The sequence below is a fragment of the Abramis brama genome, assembly GCF_963993115.1.
Source record: "Abramis brama genome assembly, chromosome: 20".
Classification (NCBI taxonomy): domain Eukaryota; kingdom Metazoa; phylum Chordata; class Actinopteri; order Cypriniformes; family Leuciscidae; genus Abramis; species Abramis brama.
The window spans coordinates 32305959-32328266 of record NC_139982.1 but is presented as its reverse complement, the minus strand read 5'-3'; the positions used below and the strand labels follow the sequence as shown (position 1 = coordinate 32328266).

The 22308-nt window shown below is 35.8% G+C and overlaps 1 protein-coding gene across 1 annotated transcript in view; it reads right to left on the bottom strand.

Moving 5' to 3' along the window:
- Nucleotides 1-1010: 1010 nt before the first annotated feature.
- nell2a (neural EGFL like 2a) overlaps nucleotides 1011-22308 on the bottom strand; it is a 118117-nt gene continuing 96819 nt past the window's right edge. Inside the window, exons 16-20 of the mRNA XM_084095413.1 lie at nucleotides 11066-11206; nucleotides 10796-10989; nucleotides 6949-7125; nucleotides 2505-2729; nucleotides 1011-1448 (exon numbers count right to left, since the gene is read on the bottom strand). Of these exons, the coding sequence (XP_083951539.1) occupies nucleotides 1407-1448; nucleotides 2505-2729; nucleotides 6949-7125; nucleotides 10796-10989; nucleotides 11066-11206 (779 nt within the window). The 3' untranslated portion in view covers nucleotides 1011-1406. The remainder of the gene's footprint in view (nucleotides 1449-2504; nucleotides 2730-6948; nucleotides 7126-10795; nucleotides 10990-11065; nucleotides 11207-22308) is intronic.

The following is a 22308-nucleotide window of genomic DNA, read 5'->3' as shown; positions in this document are numbered from 1 at the left end:
AAGGAGTGCAGAAAAGCGTTGCGCGGGGTGTAAAATCAGTGTCCGCTGCTCTTTGGATGTAGGAATAATTCGACTCATAAAAACGTATCAAGCCAAGGCACTCGAGAGATTAAGTAAATGTATATAAAAGCATTTATTTCATCATGAATTAAATAAATAGTTTAAGTTTATGTATCTGTCATACATACAAATGTCAAAGACAATTTGTACATTGAAATTTGTGGCATTCATCAGTAGTGCAATATATACAATTCAATATAATAGATATTTACAGTAAAGTATATAAATATGCAAAACAAATATGTTTGTATGTAATAATGATGAAATAAAGGCTTTTTATACATTTACTTAAACTCTCGAGTGCCTGGCTTGATACACTTTTATGTTGGTTGATAGTCAAGCGAATGAGAAGCAATTAGACGATAACACACACAAGCTAACACAATCATTCTCAAATTTAACTATTCAGTCAGACAGGTTTGGAACGACAAAACTTTTCTTTAAATATGTATGAAACACAAGCAAAAAAAGTGATTATAATTTTATAATTGGTTTGAGTTTTTAGCCATTAGCAGTTTGAGTTTGAGTTTTCCACAGAAGCGGACTGATATCTGTGTCACTGAAACACTTTCACACAGTGACCTGAAGGAAAGCGCAGTCCTGTTTCCCAAACGACCTCGTCACCCGCTGAATATTCATGAGCTCGCTCTGACGCCGATACTGGAGACGCTGATGAATATTCATGCGATATTCAAAACATACAGAAAGAGGAAGCATTTGGATTCTGAAATCCGTTGAAGGGTGAGCGAAGTTTACGGGACGGTCAAGCGTGAATGCTGGGATATTTAAGCTGCTTGAGAGATTGCAGATAATGATGATGTCTCAGGTAGCAGAGAAGGTCACTATTTAATTAGCACACTTGCTGATCACCTCGTAAGACGGCTTTAGCGGAGCGACACAATCGGGAGACGTAGCGCGCCGCTGGGGAAAAGGAAAGGTCAACGCATCCATAAATGGAAATGGAGATATTTTATTCACCGTAAGACAAGAACAAGCCATATAATAATTTAAAATCTAGACAGAAAACAGACACAGAAAGCTAGTCGAAAAAAGAAACACAAAATAGCGTCGAACTTCCATATCCAGGCAAAAGAGAGATACGATAAGATTTACTTACTAGCTAAAGTTTCTACAATCCTGTGATCATCAAAGAGATAAAAATGAAAGAATGTTTTATTCTTTAAACATCCAGTGTGGTCATGCCGGTGCTCGTGTTTCTCGTCGTGGGTTTATAGTCCTTGATTGTGCAGAAATGGCCTCCTCCGGTCTGATATTATACACCTTCATATTTGGCATATCTTCGGGGAGGGTCGTGTGAGACTGTACAGGTGCTGTGAGTCGAGCCACTAGAGACACATGGGATCCACTGAGCAACAGATGTGTCCGTTCTGGAGGAGAGACGAGGGAAATACATCACATACTGGAAATACAACTATAAATCAGACTGTTTGTGCATCTGATCATCTAATTGAGTATTTAATTGAGTAAATAATAATACAAAACTATAATATAAAAGTATATGGGTAACACTTTACAATAAGGTTCATTAGTTAACTACATTAGTTAGCATGAACTAATAATGAACTGCACTTATACAGCATTAATCTTTGTTAAAGTTGATTTCAGTGTTCACTAATACATTATTAAAGTCTTGTTAATGTTAGTTAACGCACTGTGAACTAACATGAACAATGAATGACTATTTTTATAAATACAAAAACAAATGTATTGTTAAATGTAACAATCACACAAAGAGACATGTTTGTTTGATCACCAAACTTTTGTGCTGTTGCTTATTTGTGTAGTTGTAATTGTTTTGTTTGCATATACAGTCAAACCAAACTTTATCACACACCTTCAACATTTCTCACATTATCACAGTTTATTCGCTATAGTTTAGAAAATGTTAATAAAATATGAGCAGAGCTCAGCTGATATTTGACTGGTTTTGTCCGTCCTTCTGTTAGACTGTCTCACACATGAATTATGTTGAATATCTGTCAGCTGTTAAATTTAACTACACAATTAGATAATACCAGTTTAGCTCAACCAGTGACCAAGCAATGCTTCATTGTGTTCAGTCTGTGTGTAAAAAGAGCATTAGCAATTAAAGAAAACACACTTCAGCAAAACATGATCAGCTCAAAGTGTCTGGATCATTTATGGCCCCAAATGTCACTGGTAGTCACTGTATGAAGAATTATTGGGTATAATATGTCACAGTTTACTTTATTCTGCTCTCCTCACTTACAGAAATGAACTATAGTGTCCTGATCACACTAGTGAAACAATATCAACAATTATATCTGGTGTCTGAATAATTTTTGGTTTGACTGTACATCCCTGTGTCTCTTTGTTTGTTTGTTTGCATGTCATGTTTTTTGCTTGTTTGTATATTTGATCATGTCTCTGCACAAGTGTGTTTTTTTGTGTGCTGTAAGTACCTTGCACTGGCACAGTGTGCACTCCGTGCCGTGTTTGACCCAGGACGAGCCGCTGAAGCGCGTGATCCCGTGTTCGTCATCGCAGGTCTTGGTGATGTCGTTGCGGACGGCGTGAGCCTGGCACGGGTCCGAGACGCAGCGCGGGCAACACTCGCCCTCAGGAACCAGCGTGAACTCGCAGTCCGCCGGCGGGCAGGACAGGGGCCAGCAGTCCACCTCACCCTGCTGAAAACACCCAGAGAAACCAACAATACGACAGTGAAGGAACTGAAGCAACGGTCTGGGCTCAAACCCTACATGCACATGGTTGGTAAGATTATTAATGTTTCTGAAAGAGTCTCTTCTGCTCACCAAGGCTGCGTTTATTTGATCAAAAATACTGAAAAAATTTAAATATTATTAGAATTTTAAATAGATGTTCTCTATGTGAATATATAGTAAAGTGTAATTTATTCCTGTGATCAAAGCTGAATTTTCAGCATCATTACTCCAGTCTTCAGTGTCACATGATCCTTCAGAAATCACTCTAATATGATGATCAAGAAACATTTATGATTATTATCAGTGTTGGAAACACTTCATGTTTTCATGGAAACTGATACATTTTATTTGTTCAGGATTCTTTGATGAATAGAAAGTTCAAAAGATCAGCATTTATTTTAAATGGAATCTTTTGTAACATTATAAATGTCTTGTCACTTTGCATCAATTGAATAAATCCTCGAATGTATCAAAGTATTGATTACTTTTTAAAAAAAATCTTACTGACCCCAAACTTTTGATTGGTACCGTATTATAATTATTATTATTATTATTTTGGCATTTTTAAGATTTTAATAATTTCTGTGAATTTTTTGTGTAGAAATAAAAAATTTAAATGCATTATTTCCTAATAATAATAATAATAATATGATGATGATGATGATATTAATATTATATAGTAATATTTATTTATTTTTGTATTATAATCCAAATTATTTTATTAATCTAAACATTTCATTCGAGTCGTTTTACCTAATATACAGTATCTTATCTCTATAATGAAATCTAGTAGTCTTCATTCATTCATTCATTATTTTGGGTTTGTTTTCCCTATTGAGAAAGACTGTAAATTATAAATGTGTATATGTGCTGAAAGTTAATTAAAAAAAAAAAAAATTCATGAGCGAAAAACACAAAACTACAATATTGATATCATGGGTCTTTAATAAATGATCTAAAATGTTAACTTCACATTGAGATGCACGATAAAAAAGCAGACTTATGCATGCGCAGGTGCTTTGCAATATTATGCGTAAGTAAGAATAATTTTAGATAGTGAGATGTAATCGAGTTGACATTTAAAGCGTTCCTCACGCCGAAGCGCCACAATAATAACAGTCAAACACTCATCCGGCGGCTGGAAACAATATCATTTCTGCTATATTGCATGGATTTCTGAGCGCGGGTCTCTGTTGGTTCACCAGCTATCAATAACAGCAAAGCACTGACTCCCCAATACATCCTCAAATACAGGTCATATATTTCAGGTCTGGCTGAGCAGAGATTTGGCCGAGCGTTTTCATTTCAGCCGAGCTAACACACAGGAGGCGCTCTGACAGCCGTGCGAGATGCATGAGTCTTTTTGAAGTCTTTCCCTCGAATTCTGATTGTGTTTTGATCTCACGCGGTCCGGCTGCTTATCACCGCTGGAAGGGTAAAACCTGTTTACCCGAGCTATTGACCAGAGCTCTGAGTTTATTGCAGCATCTGCATTTTTCTTGCATGGAATGTAATATATTTTCCAGGATGCATATTTATCAGCCTGTAGTTGTGTTGGCAGAGCGTTACACACTGTGCTCTATATAACCTGCTTACTATACAGTGATGAACATTTCAAACTATAGTATGCTATACTGTTGTCACATGACCTCATTATTACATCAACGTTGTCCAGGAAATACCACTTGTTTATATGGTTTTGTTTAAAAATTATTTCATAAAAAAACATGCAAAATTGCTATATTTAATTTACATTGATTTCTACAATTTTGTACACAAATAGGATAATAATAATACACAACAATAAGTATTATTATTATTATAAACTGAATTAAGCATTGGCATTTCCTAGATTTTAATAATTTATGTGATTTTTTTTTTTCAGGCCTGGAAATCAAAATTGTAACAATAATTGTGTACAAATAATTGTATAAATCCATGTAAATGTTTCATCCTATTTTGTTTTTAAAAAATGATTTATATATCTATATATACGTATATAATTTTAATTTTTTACATCTTTTATCATAGCAACTAAATCAAATGTAATAATTATTTTTTCAATAATATAAGTTATGTATTTATTATTATTCATTATTATTATTAATATTATTATTATTGCTAGTGTTATGAGCATCAGCATTTCAAAGATTTAAAAAAAAAAAAAACATTTTGGTTTGTTTTTCAATTTCATATAATTTCCCATGCCTACTGTAAATGTCCCTGATGTTTCTCTCTGTATGTTCCTCTGCTTCTTCTTCATGTGTTTGCGTCTGGGAGAATGAAGCGGTCGCTGTAACGGCCCCTCGGAGCGCCAGTGTTAATGAGAGCCAGTGTTAATGAGCGCACGCTTGATCAACGAGTCTCGTCTCCGCCCACCGCACAGATGATTTGTGGGAAAAGAGTCGAGCAGGAGGGGGTCACAACAAGCTGCTTTCTTCCACAAAACCCCCTCATGAATGCAAATATGACATTAGCATTTGAGGAGCATATGGCTGGAGGAGGAGAGGTGTTTCGAACACTCGGTAGGGAGCATCGAGATTCATACCACATACGAGCAGCTCAGAGTCCATCAAGCTGCGTTTATTTATTATTCTTTGATTATCGTTGAGCTTGTGATGTTTGGAAAGATACTAGGGGTCTCAAATTCGAATTACCTGGGAATTACTCATGTTCTCCATCGGGGGCCGAAAATAGGTGTTTTTACAACCACAAATTTGATCTAAATACAGTTATTATTGCATTTAGTGCTTTAAAGCCAACATGAGTTGTTTCCATCCACTTCACATTTTGATTTATCGCATAAAACACTGGATGGAAACTCACTCAACTGAGGCGGATAATTTCATTATCCGAAAAAATTCCTCAAAACCTCATGTGACTTTGCCTCAGTGTCAGCTGTGATTGGATAACTGGAGTAACCAGCGGACCAATGGCGTTGCAGCATCTCTAATGTTGGTTTGGTGGTTCTGAAACGCCGGAGTCGAAGTGTGTAATGAGAATGATTGGTTAAATTCCCTCCAGAAGCGTCTCACACAAGTGTGTTCCCAAACACCAGCGTCCGAACACGAGAACTTGACAGCGTTTACTGTGTTTCGTCTGACGCTCTGAGACACACTCGTTTATGATGGAGGGAAAGAGGGAAAAGCCCGATTGCAGAAACTTACATTTTTTGTGCTAGTTTCCCAGGAAGTGACAATTTTGTTCTCTTGGACACATGGGATGGAAACGTTGCTTTATTCACAAATGTTTTATGCGGTATTACAATGTTAAGTTCGCAACTTTGGATAAAAACACAGCTAATGAGTATTTCAGGGTTAAATAAAGTTAATGAGAAAGCCCCTCCCACTCCCTTATAAGGAAATCATCAGTCCGAAAGCCCCTCCCACTCCCTTATTAGAAAATCAGTCTGAAAGCCCCTCCCACTCCCTTATAAGGAAATCATCAGTCCGAAAGCCCCTCCCACTCCCTTATAAGTAAATCATCAGAGTCTGAAAGCCCCTCCCCACTGCCTTATAAGTAAATCAGTCCGAAAGCCCCTCCCACTCCCTTATAAGGAAATCAGTCCGAAAGCCCCTCCCACTCCCTTATAAGGAAATCATCAGAGTCTGAAAGCCCCTCCCACTCCCTTACAAGTAAATCATCAGAGTCTGAAAGCCCCTCCCACTCCCTTATAAGTAAATCATCAGAGTCTGAAAGCCCCTCCCCACTGCCTTATAAGTAAATCAGTCTGAAAGCCCCTCCCACTCCCTTATAAGTAAATCATCATTCCGAAAGCCCCTCCCACTCCCTTATAAGTAAATCAGTCCGAAAGCCCCTCCCACTCCCTTATAAGTAAATCATCAGAGTCTGAAAGCCCCTCCCACTCCCTTATAAGGAAATCAGAGTCTGAAAGCCCCGCCCACTCCCTTATAAGGAAATCTGTGTCAGTCGAGTACATGAAGTGTCCAACATTCCACATTTTGTTTTTTTCGGTTAAATCAGTGCATCATCCAAATATTTAAAGTGCCCTTCTTTTATTTGTAATTTTCAGTGAACACTATTCTTTTTCTAATTTTCACTACGCACACTATTTATACTACAAAACGGCATAGAATAGTGCATAAGTATGTGAATTGGGACACAATGTTCTCCTTGTTTCCATCACATCCGTGTGGTAGAGTGTGTGCGCTGTGCTTCTCACCAGACACTGGCAGCGCTGGCAGCTCTCGATCCAGGTGTCTCCACTGGAGTACGTCAGCAGTCCGTTCTGATGGAGACACTGGGACGTCAGGCGCGGGTCGCACTCCGGGCAGCAGAACAGATCCAGCGTGGGATTGTCACAATCGCACACCATCCGTCTGCACATGACCCGACCCGACTGCAGGAGACAGGTGAAACACGCGTCAGGAAAACCACAGCGAATCCAGCAAAAAGAGCTTCTGAAAGCAAAGATCAACTGTAGGCCTACATTTTTTTATTGTGTACTAAAATAACTAAAATTTTAATTATACCATATTTAAAAAACAACACAAAATTACTGAAACATTAAAATAAAAAATTTAGATGCTAAAATAACACTGCTTTGTCTTACTGTAACTACACTTTTTTCCTTTTTTAAATAAATGAATTGTTACCCAACATAGATTTGCAAATATATTCAATAAATAAGACACTAGGCCAGGGGTCATCAAGTAACTTTGGCCGCGGGCCAATATTTTTTTTAGCCAGTAGATGGCGGGCCAGCTACACAGAGTAGGCCTATGGATACAAATTAAATACTCTTATATAGGCCTATAATCGCAGAATATGATGGGTCCGTCACCGTCCGTGGATCATTCGTTCAATCGTTTTTTCAAATTAAAACCAAAAATAAAAAGATGAAAAACTTGTTTTTCCATTATTTATTTCCTGAACTAAAATGAAAAAACGAATAACGACGGGTTTTCTGATTTTCTGATTGTGCTCAGATCAAAAATAGAAAAAATGAATTACTGGATTAGACAAATTTTAATTTTGATTTTTAATTTTTAATTTAACACCTTATAGGCATATATCAAGGAAATCATTTTAAACAGATCAAGTACTATTGTGGTAACAGATTACAGCCATTTTAATAAAGGTGTGAATAGCAATCATGCCTCATTCGCTTACAGTCCGACTTTTGAATTTTATTCCTTTTTTTTATTATTATTTATTCGGGACACACACATACACACCTAAGGTTTAAGGAGGTCTGCGCGGGACTGTTTTTTTCCGTCCCGCTCCCACAAGGTTCTATTCAGCAACCACTTAAAATACACTCGGTGTTCACCCGCTTTATTTCCCGACCTGACGGGTCCGCAAAATTTAGATCTCGTTTCCATAATCTCACATTCAAATGTCTCTAACGGAAAGAAGGAGATTAAGTAGCCTATAATAAATGCTATACAAAAATTGTGTTCGGGTCAATTAGGCTATTTTAACATTGTAGCCTACTGTCAGCAGAGAAAAAAAATGCCACAGAAAAAAATTATGAAATATAAATAGCCTAACATAAATTAAATAGGACAAAGCCTATCACTCAAATTTCTAAGCAACATAAACGAAAATCATATTGCCCTACTGACAAATGAAGTAGGCTATTTTCTGCCGAACTATTTCAAACATCCTTGCAAAAAAAGAATGTTGTTGACTGACAATGGTTTCAGTACCAAACAGCTCCTCAGAGCTAGGTGTACAGGTGGTCAGAATGAAGTGCGGATACGCTGTCAAAAGATGTCGGGAGTGGGCTATTGTCAGTCAGACCGCCCGCTCCGTCCAAAATACACCAGAGTTCTGACCCCTACCGTCTTTTGACGCGCGAATGGACACAAAGTGGTCAAGCGTATAACTAAACGCGGCAGGCGCGAATTTGACGCGCTATTCGCGTCCGGTGTGAACGCAGAGTTATACTTTAAAATGTAATCCCGCGCCGCATGATTCCCTATGGGTGTTTCACACAGTATGCGGCGGTGAAATCGCTGCGCGACTACGGCTTTTCTCAAGTAGTGGAAGAGTTTTGTGCAGCATTTAGGACTTCCAAAATAATCCGGCAGGCCAGAAAATATTGCTGGCGGGCCAATTTTGGCCCGCGGGCCGCCAGTTGTCGTTCCCTGCACTAGGCCGTGTGATATAGTGATTTTACTACAGTGGATTGGAAATACTTTTCTAGGCGAATTTTATAGCCGATTTTATTTCATGTAAAGTTATTTTCATGTATCCTTGCATATTGATAAGTAAGTACATATTTAGAAATATGTTTTTTAAAAAGAACAGTAAACAGAGAATTTACCGCTCAAGTTTCAGCATCATATGACTTGAGAAGAGTTTTTGAAGAAGCGGAAGCGCGTAGAGCAAATACCCTTGATAACTCTGTGACACGGAGCAGAGAAAGTCTCATGTTCAGTCGAGCGGCCAGAATCTAATTCTGAATGACAGCTCTCCCTCTTCCACGTCAATTAAACGCTTTCGGCTGATTAAGACTGATTCGCTCACTCTGTCCTTCACCATGAGCGTGATAATTGGTAGATTGATTATTTAATATCTGAAAAGCCATCGTGCTCGTCGCCTCCTCCAGATGCAAGAAAACATTTCAATTAAATACTTAATTACCGACTGTGACCAGCCAAATTGATGGAGGTCAATCGCTTAAATGAAAATGTGACTCCTCAAGCGCTTCCAATCAAAACAGCAGCACAAAACTGAGGCTAAAAAAATCATAATCTAACATAACTAACTATGTTGGCATTTATTAGAGTATATATTCAAGAAAAAAGATTTCACCATAGTTGAGTCTAGGTGAATTAAACTCGTATTTTCTTTAGTTCTTTTCTGGTATCTTGTATCATGTGAAAATTAACACAGAATTTAAAAGAAGTATTTTGTTATAATATTGATAAAATACTTTATATTTAACATTATAATGATATTATATACAATATTATTATTATATTATATTTAACAATTATTTTTATAAAGAATTACAATTCAATCTTTAAAGATTGTTGTAATATTTGTTGTACTGTCTTATTATAGTTATCTAAAGCTAAAACCAAGCTAAAACATTTTTGTTACTTGAAATAAACATTAACTGAAATAAAATAAAATATATTTCATAATATTCTTTTATGATTTTCATTCAGTTTGACTTGATGTCAAATAAAAATAATAATTTAACTTGAAATAAAAATAAAAAACTAGTCTTTTTAAAAACAACACAATTACAAAAACTTAAAAATGTAAATAAACAGGAAATATTAATTTGATATATTTTAATAGGAAATATTAAAATAATAATACAAAAATACTTTGGAAAAGACTGGAAATACTTTTCTTCATTTTTCACAGATCACTGAAGATTTTATTTTATTTAAAAAGTTATTTTCAGGAATCCTTGCATGTATCAAGTGAAAATTACCAGGAAATTGAACAGAATTTTTTATTTTTTTCAAAAGTAATTTTTATGATTTATCTATTTTTATGATTGTAAATATTATATATATATATTAAGTGGATTTAAGTACTATGTACTTACATCGAAAAATAAGTACAATGTACTTGTATAGTAAAACACTTGCTGCTCATGAGGTGTGATACGGGTAAGGTTAGGCACAGGTGAGGTTTAAGGGTGGGTTAAGGTGTATGTGAAGGATCAACTGTGTAATTACAAATGTAATTACATAAATTAATTACAGCTGTAATTACATGCAGGTATTTTCTAAATATAAGTATAATGTAAAAACATGTATGTACACAATAAGCCCATTGTATCAAATGATTAATTTCAATGTTAGTAGTTAAAGCCACTTAATATTAAGTGGGACCCATTAGGTCATGCATGTATTTAATTTTAAAGCCTGTTCTTTTGATCATGTGACCTTATGCATCTGCCCTTCACATCTCAGGATGACACAGTGAAGCCCTAGTGATTTATCGTGACGCTCTGTCCAGTTAAACCTAATGGCTTTCACAGGACCTTCACCATGACCTCCAAGATGACAGCTTACCCATAATGCATCACTCTCACTGACCTGACACGAGCAAACAGAGCATCTGTCACTGTCCAGGACCCAGATCTGCCCGTTGTGCTTGACCTTGGTGTCGTGGATGCAGTCGCCGGTGCAGTTGTGCCCGTGCGGACAGCGGCAGTCGTATCCGCCGTCCAGGTTGAAGCACACGGTGTCGTTGGCGCAGGTGCTGCGACCCGTCCGACACTCGTTGATATCTGTCGGGGGAGGTGAGAGTGTGTTAAACGTACACAGTGTTTGAGAACTGTGTGTATGTGTGTGTTTGAACTGTACCTTTACAGGACTCTCCATTTGCAGTGAAAACCTCGTTATCATGGTAACCCTCTCGGCACTCGCAGTGATACCAACCAGGTAAATTCACACAGGTGGCGTGTGTGTCACACTGCACCAAACCCTCCGAGCACTCGTCGATATCTGAGCACACACACACACACACGGGTCATTATCTCGTGCACTGCCTACATGGACAGCATTTTAATGCATGTGTCTGCAACATTCTGCCCAATCCTAATGCAGTACAGCATTACACGGCCACTAAAAATAGTCACATTTGAAATGCATGCATTTTAACACTAACTTTATGCAGTGTAAGTCACTTGATAAGCATCTGGCAAATGCGTAAATGTTAATTTAACATTAAACTCTATTGGAATCAGTTGTAAGTCACAACAAAGAGCTGTTGTTTATGAAAAACGTCCCAAATTAGACATTTCAATAGTTAATTAAATTATATTATTATATAAGATCTACCTGTATATAATATAAATGTATGAATGAATGTAAATGTTAATGTAACATCAAACTACGTTGCAATCAGTTGTACGACAGAGTTGTCTATGTAAAATGCACCAAATGAGTCATTTAAATACTTAATTAAATTATATTAATTACATTAAATTCTAATTTTATATAAATCCTGTATTTTTTTCAAAACTGAAATGTTTACCAATTTAAAAATGACCAATTATTTTAATAAAACATTCAATAATTTTATTTATATAACTTCTAATTGTGTATAATATATAATAAACAATATATATATATATATATATATATATATATATATATATATATATATATATATATATACATATATATATATATATATATATATATATATATATATATATACATATATATATATGTATATATATATATATATATATATATATATATATTAAGCTAATGGCATACATCATGGCAGCATTTGTTTTACTGATTTAAGCTCATTTTAATTTAAGAAAATTACAGTAATTTTAACTGTAATATATCCAAGAAATGACTATTATAGTAATGAGAATCTAATGAGAATCATCAGTGAGAGAAATGAGTTACTTAAATGGGAAAAGTGGTGGAGAACGCGGGCACAAATCATAATGGTCCTAAAAATAGGCTTTATTTTCTTTTATACAAAATCATTATTGTTTTGTTTTCTCATGATTCTGGGGTGAAATATGACCAGGACATGTTTTCATTCACCCACAGACACCAGCATCTGAATCCAATCCCATCTTCAGACAAATGGCTTTCGCAATTCAGACATAATGAGTCAAATTATATTAAATTAGACGGCAGTGGGCGACATTAAAGCGATTATTACTCAGACGGTCATGGAGAAAGAGACGCGGGGAAGATTTTCTCAATGATTAAACACTCACAAGAAGAGATGAGACTCTGTTCTGATTAAAGCTGATCATTATGAAAATGATTCTTTACACATGGAGTCATCAGCGGCCAATCACAGCGCGACCTCACTGCAGTCAGGTGATCACTGGGAGGTTAACGGGGCTTCTGGGAGTTTTCAGAGACCAGATTGAAGGATAATTATATGAAACTGATATTAAACGTGACCCATCCTCTGATTATTTTTGTGTTGGCGGTGAAGTTGAGTAATATCAGAGATGGATAAAGGGAAACTCGTTCTGAACAATGAAATTCTGGTTGTTTTGTCATTGAGTCTTGTAGAATAGTCTATATGCTTTAAACACACGTCAATATTACTTTGTGTCTTTATTAGTGATTATTAGAAGAACAATGACAGTGAAGGGTGAATGGCATTATTTGGTTTTTCTATTGTAGGTGATGAAAGATTCATAAATGCATGTGTAAATGTCCTTTGTTGTGAGTTTATATGTTTAGGCAGGGCCGGTTCTAAGGTCAGTGGATATTCGGGGCTTTAGCCCAAACTAAAACTGGGTATTTTTATTTAAAGGAATTAATTAAATATAAAAGCGATTTAAGGGAATAAAGAAAAAGAAAGGCTTATTGTATTAGTGAAATAATTTTAACTATTTGCAAATAATATTTTATTTTTAATTATGCATGCATTCTCTCTAAACGAATCAAGCAAATTATAGCATATTTTCAATTCAAAAAGGCAAAATTTGATAAATAAATAAAAAAAGTTGAGTAATTTGCGTCACCGGATACTGTCGGTAGTTGAACATTTCTATTGTAAAACAGTGAAATATTAAATGTTTATCTACGTACATTTTACCAGGCATTTGTTCACTTCTTTAATCATTTTGACATTGATGAGCGAGACTGCTGAACTTTTAGTCTTCCTAACAACAAACAGAGCGGTGCGTAATGCATCAGAGCAGCATCAAGAATATCAAGTATATCGTAGTGAATCTTTTATTTGCATCTTAAGTTTATTGCCAATAATAATGACAGGTTTGCGAAAGACTAGAACTCGGTGAGCTCGCGCAAAACACATCTTCAGCATTTAAACGTGTTCAGATTGGCCGATGTGTTCAACAGACATGTCTGTGATTGGCTATAATGCTCAACGCTGCAAAAGCACGTCGTAAGTACCTTTAATGCAAAGGGAAAAATATAAATAAAACTGTAATATGCACTTTTCATGATTAGGTAATCGCGCCGCCCCTGTGTTTAGGGATTAAGATTATATTGTTGTTGTTTTTATGATATTATAGTTTTATATAATATTATTTACTATATTATATATGAATATAATATAATTTATATATGAATATAATATAATTTAATATTATATAATTATAAATTTGCACATATTAAGTTTCTTATTTGTTTTTTCTTTTATATAGCTTATATATCTTGTATTTTTTATTTATTAATTTTGTTATTAGAATTATTATATATTTTATTTTAATTTATATGCGCTTTTATACTGTAATATTCTAACAATATTTTCATTTATAATATTGTTAAATAGATTAGATTATATAAAATTAATATATTATTTGTAATACATTATTATAATATATTAATTTATATGTGTTTTTATATTGTGATATTTTAACAATTGTTTCATGAATAATATTTAATATTATATAGATTAGATTTCAATAAAACATTAAAATATATTATTTAAATGTTCTATTATGTATAATAGTATATATTAATATATTAGAATTTATAATACATTAATATTATTTAAAAACAATTTGCTTTTTATTACGAATGTTATATTATATCATATTAATAATTAACAATTTTATAGTATTATATATTATAACTATTTTAACATTTTAATTAAAACATTAAAATATATTATTTAAATATTCTATTATGTATAATAGTATATATTAATATATTAGTATGTATAATACATTAATATTATTATTATTTTACTTTTTATTGTGAATTTTATATTATATCATATTAATAATTAACAATTTTATAGTATTATATTATAACTATTTTAACATTTTAATAAAACATTAAAATATATTATTTAAATATTCTTTTATGTATAATTGATTATATTAATATATTAGTATTTATAATACATTAATACATTATTATTATTTTTTACTTTCTATTATGAATTTTATATTGTCATATTAATAATTAACAGTTTTATAGTATTATATTATATTATAACTATTTGAACATTTTAACAATAGTTTTAAAAAGTTTTATCAAGTATAATGTTTTATAAATTATATTTTAATAAACAATTGTCGTAAACGGTTCGGGAAGATTATTTATTATTTTGAACTTTATCCTGAACGTTCAGGATCATTACTGTGAATCTGACTATAAATGGAAAGTTTTGTCCATCAACCCAAAACTCTGTCTGCAGTTTTTCCCCTGGTTGAAAAGCCGTGTCACACACACACACACACACACACACACACTCTCTCCTCTATTCTCCTGCGCTCACACCAGCAGAGACGAGCGGAGAATAGATGAGCGAATCTCTTTCACAGACGCGTGTGTTTTCTGCAGAATGCTGAAATGGCTCTCGTTCTCTCGAGCAGAAGCGACTGCAGTTTGCAGAACAGACTGCCTTTGAAACTGAAAAGCCGTCTGGCCGTTCAGTGAAGAAAAGAAATAAAAAAAGACAAGAAAGAGCTGGAGTTGAGTGTGGGGAATCAGTGTGGGATGCTTGTGTTTTTTATTGTGCTATTTATATCTGAATAGATGTCAGGTTTCTAAATATACGCAGTATAACAGGCAGTTTATTGCGTAAAAGAAAAACATTATGTTCTCTGATTGATTCTTTTATATTTTTAAATATAATTTCTTGTATTTTCTGGCAGATTGATGGAAGAATCAAAGCTGTTCTCCTAAAATCACGAATGAAGCATTAGGAAGTCTGATTCATTTTTAGGAATCAGTTCATTTGGACAGATTTTTAAAAATAATATATTCATCGATACATTTGAGTTTGATTTGAGACTTTTTAGTTTCTTATGTACAAAATAATATTTAGTTTAACATGGCTGTTCTTAACGTTTTTTTCATCAGTTTTTTATTTAATAAGTGTGGTTTTTTTTTTCATTTAAGAATGTTTTCCCCCTTCAATGGCTTTAATATAGTCTTTGTATTGCAGTTAACTACTATTATAAAAGAGAGGCTTGTACACATCCAGTGACAAACTACAGTTTAGAATAAAACTAGACTGTAAAAATAATTATTGGAGCACGTTTTACATCTTTTGAAGAGTTGTTTCCAGTGTAGAGTCACCAGCACTGATCTTGAGTTTAATGTCTCTGTTGCAGGTAATCATGTTTTACTCGACCGCTCAAGAACAACGCAATACAACTGATGCATGTCAATGAGAGAGAGAGAGAGAGAGAGAGACAGAGAGAGAGAGAGACACAGAGAGAGCGAGAGAGAGAGAGAGACACAGAGAGAGAGAGAGAGACAGAGAGAGAGAGAGAAGAGAGACAGAGAGAGAGAGTGAGAGAGAGACACAGAGAGAGAGACAGAGAGAGAGACAGAGAGAGAGAGAGAGAGAGAGAGACAGAGAGAGAGAGAGAGAGAGACAGAGAGAGACAGAGAGAAAACAGGTGAAAATATACAGAGGGACACGAGGATCTTCTCATAGAGGACAAACCTGTCGCATTCACACATATCAAATAATCTGCGTGTGTGTGCAAGTGTGTGTGTGTGCAAGTGTGTGTGTGTGAGTGTGAGAGTGTGTGTCTGCGAGTGTGTGTGTGCGAGTGTGTGACTGTGCTTGTGTGCGAGTGTGTGTCTGAGTGTGTGTGCGTTTGTGTGTGTGTGACTGTGCTTGTGTGCGAGTGTGTGACTGTGCTTGTGTGCGAGTGTGTGACTGTGCTTGTGTGCGAGTGTGTGTCTGAGTGTGTGTGTGTGAGTGTGTGTGTGTGTGTGTGTGTGACTGTGTGTGTGTGTGACTGTGCTTGTGTGCGAGTGTGTGACTGTGCTTGTGTGCGAGTGTGTGTCTGAGTGTGTGTGCGTGAGTGTGTGTGTGTGTGTGACTGTGTGTGTGTGTGACTGTGCTTGTGTGCGAGTGTGTGACTGTGCTTGTGTGCGAGTGTGTGTCTGAGTGTGTGTGCGTGAGTGTGTTTGTGAGAGTGTGTCTACGAGAGTGTGTGTGTGTGTGTGTGTTCACTTTCAGCAAATCTCAGAAATAAGAATCTCATTCCAGCTCCAGTGATTTCACACACGAGAGAATCGTCATCATATAATGTCTCTCAGTGAAGCCGCTGTGGAAATCATGATCACAGTCCTCTGCACACACACAGAAACACACGTGAATTACAGCTGGATGCCATTCATATCACCGTATCAGTAGATATCACAATATAGTTAGCTCATCTTTAGCTGGAAATATGTTTTATTTCTATCAAATAAACATTGTTTGGATAATTGTGGCTGGAGTTTGTACAACGCAACCACAAAAAAATAGAGAGAAGAAAGGTTTAAATGAAACACCAGCTGCAAACACACACAGAGATTCACAAACACACACAGAGATTCACAAACACACACAGAGATTCACAAACACACAACGCGTCCATGTTGTGCCATTTACTTGTAACGAGCCACTCTTGAGAAACAAAAGGTCTTAATTAAGCGCCACTAATTAACTCAGTCAGTGTGTGTGTGTCTAAATAAGTCATAAAACCCTCGTCGCGACAGCAAGTGAAGCCAGCCCACACACACCAACACCAGCAGTGCATTCTGGGAACTGTTTTCTATGTGAATATCTAGTAAAGTGTAATTTATTCCTGTGATCAAAGCTGAATGTTCAGCATCATTACTCCAGTCTTCAGTGTCACATGATCCTTCAGAAATCACTCTAATATGATGATTTGATGCTCAAGAAACATTTATGATTATTATCAATGTTGAAAATAGTTATTTATATATTTATTTCAGGATTCTTTGATGAATAGAAAGTTCAGAAAAACAGCATTTATTTGAAATAGAAGCTTTTGTAACGTTAAACACTACAGTTCAAAAGTTTGGGGTCAGTGAGAATTTATTATTTTATTTTTGGGGGGAAATAAATAAAATAAATCAATACTTTTATTCGTCAATGATGCATTAAATTGATCAAAAGTGACAGTAAAGACATTTATAATGTTACAAAAGCTTCTATTTCAGATAAATGCTGTTCTTTTGAACTTTCTATTCATCAAAGAATCCTGAAATAAAAATATAAACAACTGTTTTCAACATTGATAATAATCATAAATGTTTCTTGATCATCATATTAGAGTGATTTCTGAAGGATCATGTGACACTGAAGACTGGAGTAATGATGCTGAACATTCAGCTTTGATCACAGGAATAAATTATATTTTACTATATATTCACATAGAAATGTTATTTTAAATTGTCATAATGTTTAACAATATTACTGGGTTTTGACTGTTAGATCATATAATTACAACAATTTCTGTAAGAGTATATACTGTATCTGACATGTGGATGTTCCTGCTGTCTCTCTCTCTGTGTGTGTGTGTGTGTGTGTGTGTGTGTGTGTGTGTGTGTGTGTGTGTGTGTGTGTGTGCGTTTTGTGTCTGGGGAAAATCTTGTTCCAGTACAGCAGAATCCACTCTGAACACAATGACTTCATGCAACATTACAATCCAATCTTCAGAATTACGACATCAAAGTGAAAAAGTAACAAGATGTGAAATTTAAACTGGCCAGTATTTACCGGCAGACAACGGCTTCATTTCTCGCTCGGGGCGTTAAAGAAAGAAAGACCTCAGCGAACGAGAAGCCGGAACAAACCAAGCGTCGCAGCGGGAATGAAATGTTTGTCGGTGAGCGACGGCTGACAGCAGAATGACCTTCTAATGAGCAACAAATACCGTAAATCCCTCCTGGACTCATCGAAACACTGAACTGATGAAATCCACATCATTCCCACTGACACAGCCTGTGTTTGAGGAACACTAGCACAGTCAGTGCTGCTCCTCGTGTGAAAGCTGGGTTTGACTACAATATCTTTGAAATATGATTGACAGGTCTAGATGTACTTCAGTTCAAGAGTCAAACCAACATTCACACACCTTCAACATTTCTCACATTATCATCAGTTTATTCGCTATAGTTTAGAAAATGGTAATAAAATATGAGCAGAACTCAGTTGATATTTGACTGGTTTTGTCCGTCCTTCTGTTAGACTGTCTCACACATGAATTATGTTGAATATCTGTCAGCCTTTAAATTTAACTACACAATTAGATAATACCAGTTTAGCTCAACCAACACCAAGCAATGCTTCATTGTGTTCAGTCTGTGTGTAAAAAGAGCATTAGCAATTAAAGAAAACACACTTCAGCAAAACATGATCAGCTCAAAGTGTCTGGATCATTTATGGCCCCAAATGTCACTGGTAGTCACTGTATGAAGAATTATTGGGTATAATATGTCACAGTTTACTTTATTCTGCTCTCCTCACTTACAGAAATGAACTATAGTGTCCTGATCACACTAGTGAAACAATATAAAAAATTATATCTGGTGTCTGAATAAATTTTGGTTTGACTGTATGTGTATCTACTGCGATAATACACTTTATACAGATATAAATATGCCGGCGACGGAGAGCTTCAGTGGCTCAAACACACCGCAGGTTTAATGATGTCGGTGTGATCATGTGATGTGATCATGTGACATCTGTTGGGGGTTCGTGCCTTCACTGATTTAATTAAACACAGAAGAGGACAGAATGAAAGCAAGAAGAAATGGAGGAGTCTTTCCTCTCGATCTCAGTCCTGCACTGTACAGTGACTTTATGAGACGGTGGTGTTGAATTCGTGACTTGACTTTGGTTGAAAGATGTTCTAAAGTGTTGAAGTACTTCCAGATTTCTGTTATACATGTTGCTCACTTTAACTTGTTGTTTACATTTTTTTTTAAAGATCACATCTTGATGAGTTTTAAATTACTCTTGTTTTCCAATTTAAATATTTAGAAATCCTTTAAAGGGCCGCTATTATGGATTTTTGAAAATGATCTTTCATGTAGTGTGTAACACAGCTCTCAGTGAATGAAAAATCCTGCAAAGTTTTAAATCTGAAAGTGCACCGTATATAAAGTTATTGTCTTTCAAAAGTAAAAGTCGACTCTGAGTCAATTAAATGAATTTTTTTCAAACTAGTCATAAGCCGTTTCGTTGTGACGTCAAGACGAAACATTAGCATATTGCCCGCCCACTTATTGTGCAAACTTTTCCAGGGAACCAGGGAGAACTCGAACCTCAAACCTGCAGCTGATCCTGTGGACACTGGAGAGATCATGTCCAGGAGACGCTGTGCTCTATAATGTGAAGTTAAAGCCAGTGTTTTTTCACTGCCCAAGGATGAGCATGTGAAGAATCAGTGGTTAAAATTCATCTTTACTGCGGTATCACAGCAGTATAATCCTAAACTTTTGCTGTGTTCCCTTTATTTTACTGACGACAGCTTCTCAAATCTCGGAGTTCAATGCAGGATTCGCAAACCGCTTGCTCTTCAAAGATGGTGTTCAAAATACTTAGTTTTATATTGTGTAGATCTCCTGCTAACTGGCTAACTCACGTTATCACTGTCTTACTGAAATACTTCTGCTAATCTGTTGTGGACCACGATTACCTGTAACTGTGTCTATTAATGCAGATCGTCTGTCGTTCTCACTACTTTGAGGAAAGATTTGTTTTACCATCGTTTATGTTACATCAGATCATTCACTCTAGAGCTCGGCTAATGTATGCATTGCATACATGCACTGTTATTGATACAGTTTCCACGTGTTCACCGCAATATATTAGAAAAATACTCAGTAAATAAATTAGTACAAGTAAAATAATGGGTTTGTTGATGGACATGCACTTGTATATGCTGATGGTGAGGAATTACAGTTACAACATCTCATATAATGTCCCTCAAACTGAGTAGCGTATCACTGAGAAACACTGAGTCCTGCTCGAGTCGTCCTGATGGAGGTTCGGGTTGAATAACTAGCGTTATTTCTTCTAGTGTTTCATCATCGGATTCGCGCTCGCATTGATATGGTCAAATCGCCGTCATTGTTCGTTACTGTGTTTAGTTTACAGTGTCGGAAATCTCAGCACAGCTGACGTTGTAATGGCAATGGGCGGTTTTGTTTTCGCGCGCGCTGTACAGGGTAGGCCAATCACAACAGACTGAGCTGTCTGGCCAATCAGAGCAGAGTAGCTCGCGGAAAGGAGGGATTTAGAGAGATTGATTCATCTGACGAGTCGTTTGAGAACCATTGAAAATGTGGTGATGTGCAAATGTGTATCATGAGGAAATAAAATAGTGTTTTTTTTACCTTTGATGCATGTAAACCTGTTGTAGGAGACTCCACAACAACATTAGGAAACTTTAAGATAGAATAATAGGGGCCCTTTAAACAATACAGTTACTTATACGAACATGTTGTAATTTGTTTGCATGCATGTGAGTTGTGTGCATTGTGAATCATGCACATAAATGTGAACTTGTATCTGTGATTGCATGTACATGCAAGTGTGTGAATTGTTTGTGACTCATGTGTTTGTGAATAATGCATGTGGTATGTTTATTTAATGTTCATATGTGTGTGATTTGTTTGTGTGTATTGTGAATAATGTGCACTTGTAATTTTTTGTGCACGCATGTGTTTGTGAATAATGCATATATGTGTTTGATGTGCACAAGTACTTGTGATTTTGTGTGCATTTGTGTGCTTTTTTGTTGTGTGTGCATGCATATGGTTTGTGTGCACTGTGAATAATGCATACAGCCTGTTTGTACATGTGCACATGTGATTTTTGTGTTTGCATGTGTGCATTGTGAATAGATAGATAGACACATAAAATGTGCTTTTATATCTGTGATTGCATGTACATACAAGTGTGTTTTGTGAATAATGCATGTAGTATGTTTGTTTAATGTGCACATATTTTTGTGTGCATATGTGTGTGATTGTGTGTACATGTACAGTACGTGGTTTGTGTGCGTTGTGAATAATGTTTGTACAATCTGCCCTCGTGATTTTTTTTGTGCGTACAGGTGTGATTTGTCATGTGCATTGTGAATAATGCACATATATTTGTTATTGCATGTACATGCAAGTGTGTGATTGGTTTGATTCATGTGTTTTGTGAATAAGGAATGCCATTTAGCATGTTTGTTTGTGATTTTACTTGTGATTTAATGTGCATATGTGCATGATTTGTTTGTGTGTGCATGCATGTGGTTTGTGTGCATTGTGAATGATGCATACAGAATGTTTGTATAATCTGCACTTGTGATTTTTGTGTGTGCATGTGAATAATGCATATACAACGTGCATTTATATGTGATTGCTTGTACATGCAAGTGTGTGATTTGTTTGCGATTATGTGCATTGTGAATAATGCAAGTAGCGTGGTGTAGTCTGTGATTGCATGTGTGCGATTGTGTGAATAATGCATCCTCTGCGTCTCCGCAGCATCTATAGGGACGCGATGACATCATCGAGGTGCAGCGACACTTAGCATGCACGCTAATCACATGTCCTTTCTTTCTGTGCATGATTTCTTCTGTAGGTTTGCAGTGAACTTTCCCTCAGATCATCCTCCATATCATGCCCGTGTCTTTCTCTGCTCGGCTAGATTGTCAGATGGTCTCGAGAGGATTCGTAAAAGCCAGAGAAGAGGACAAGAGAGCAGGCGAGTGAAAGCATTTTCATGTTCAGTCGTATCCCAGAGCCCCAAACACACACACACACACACACACACACCGCCTCTTGTATTTGGGAGAGTGTGATTCTCTTTGAGGCTCTTGAGTTGC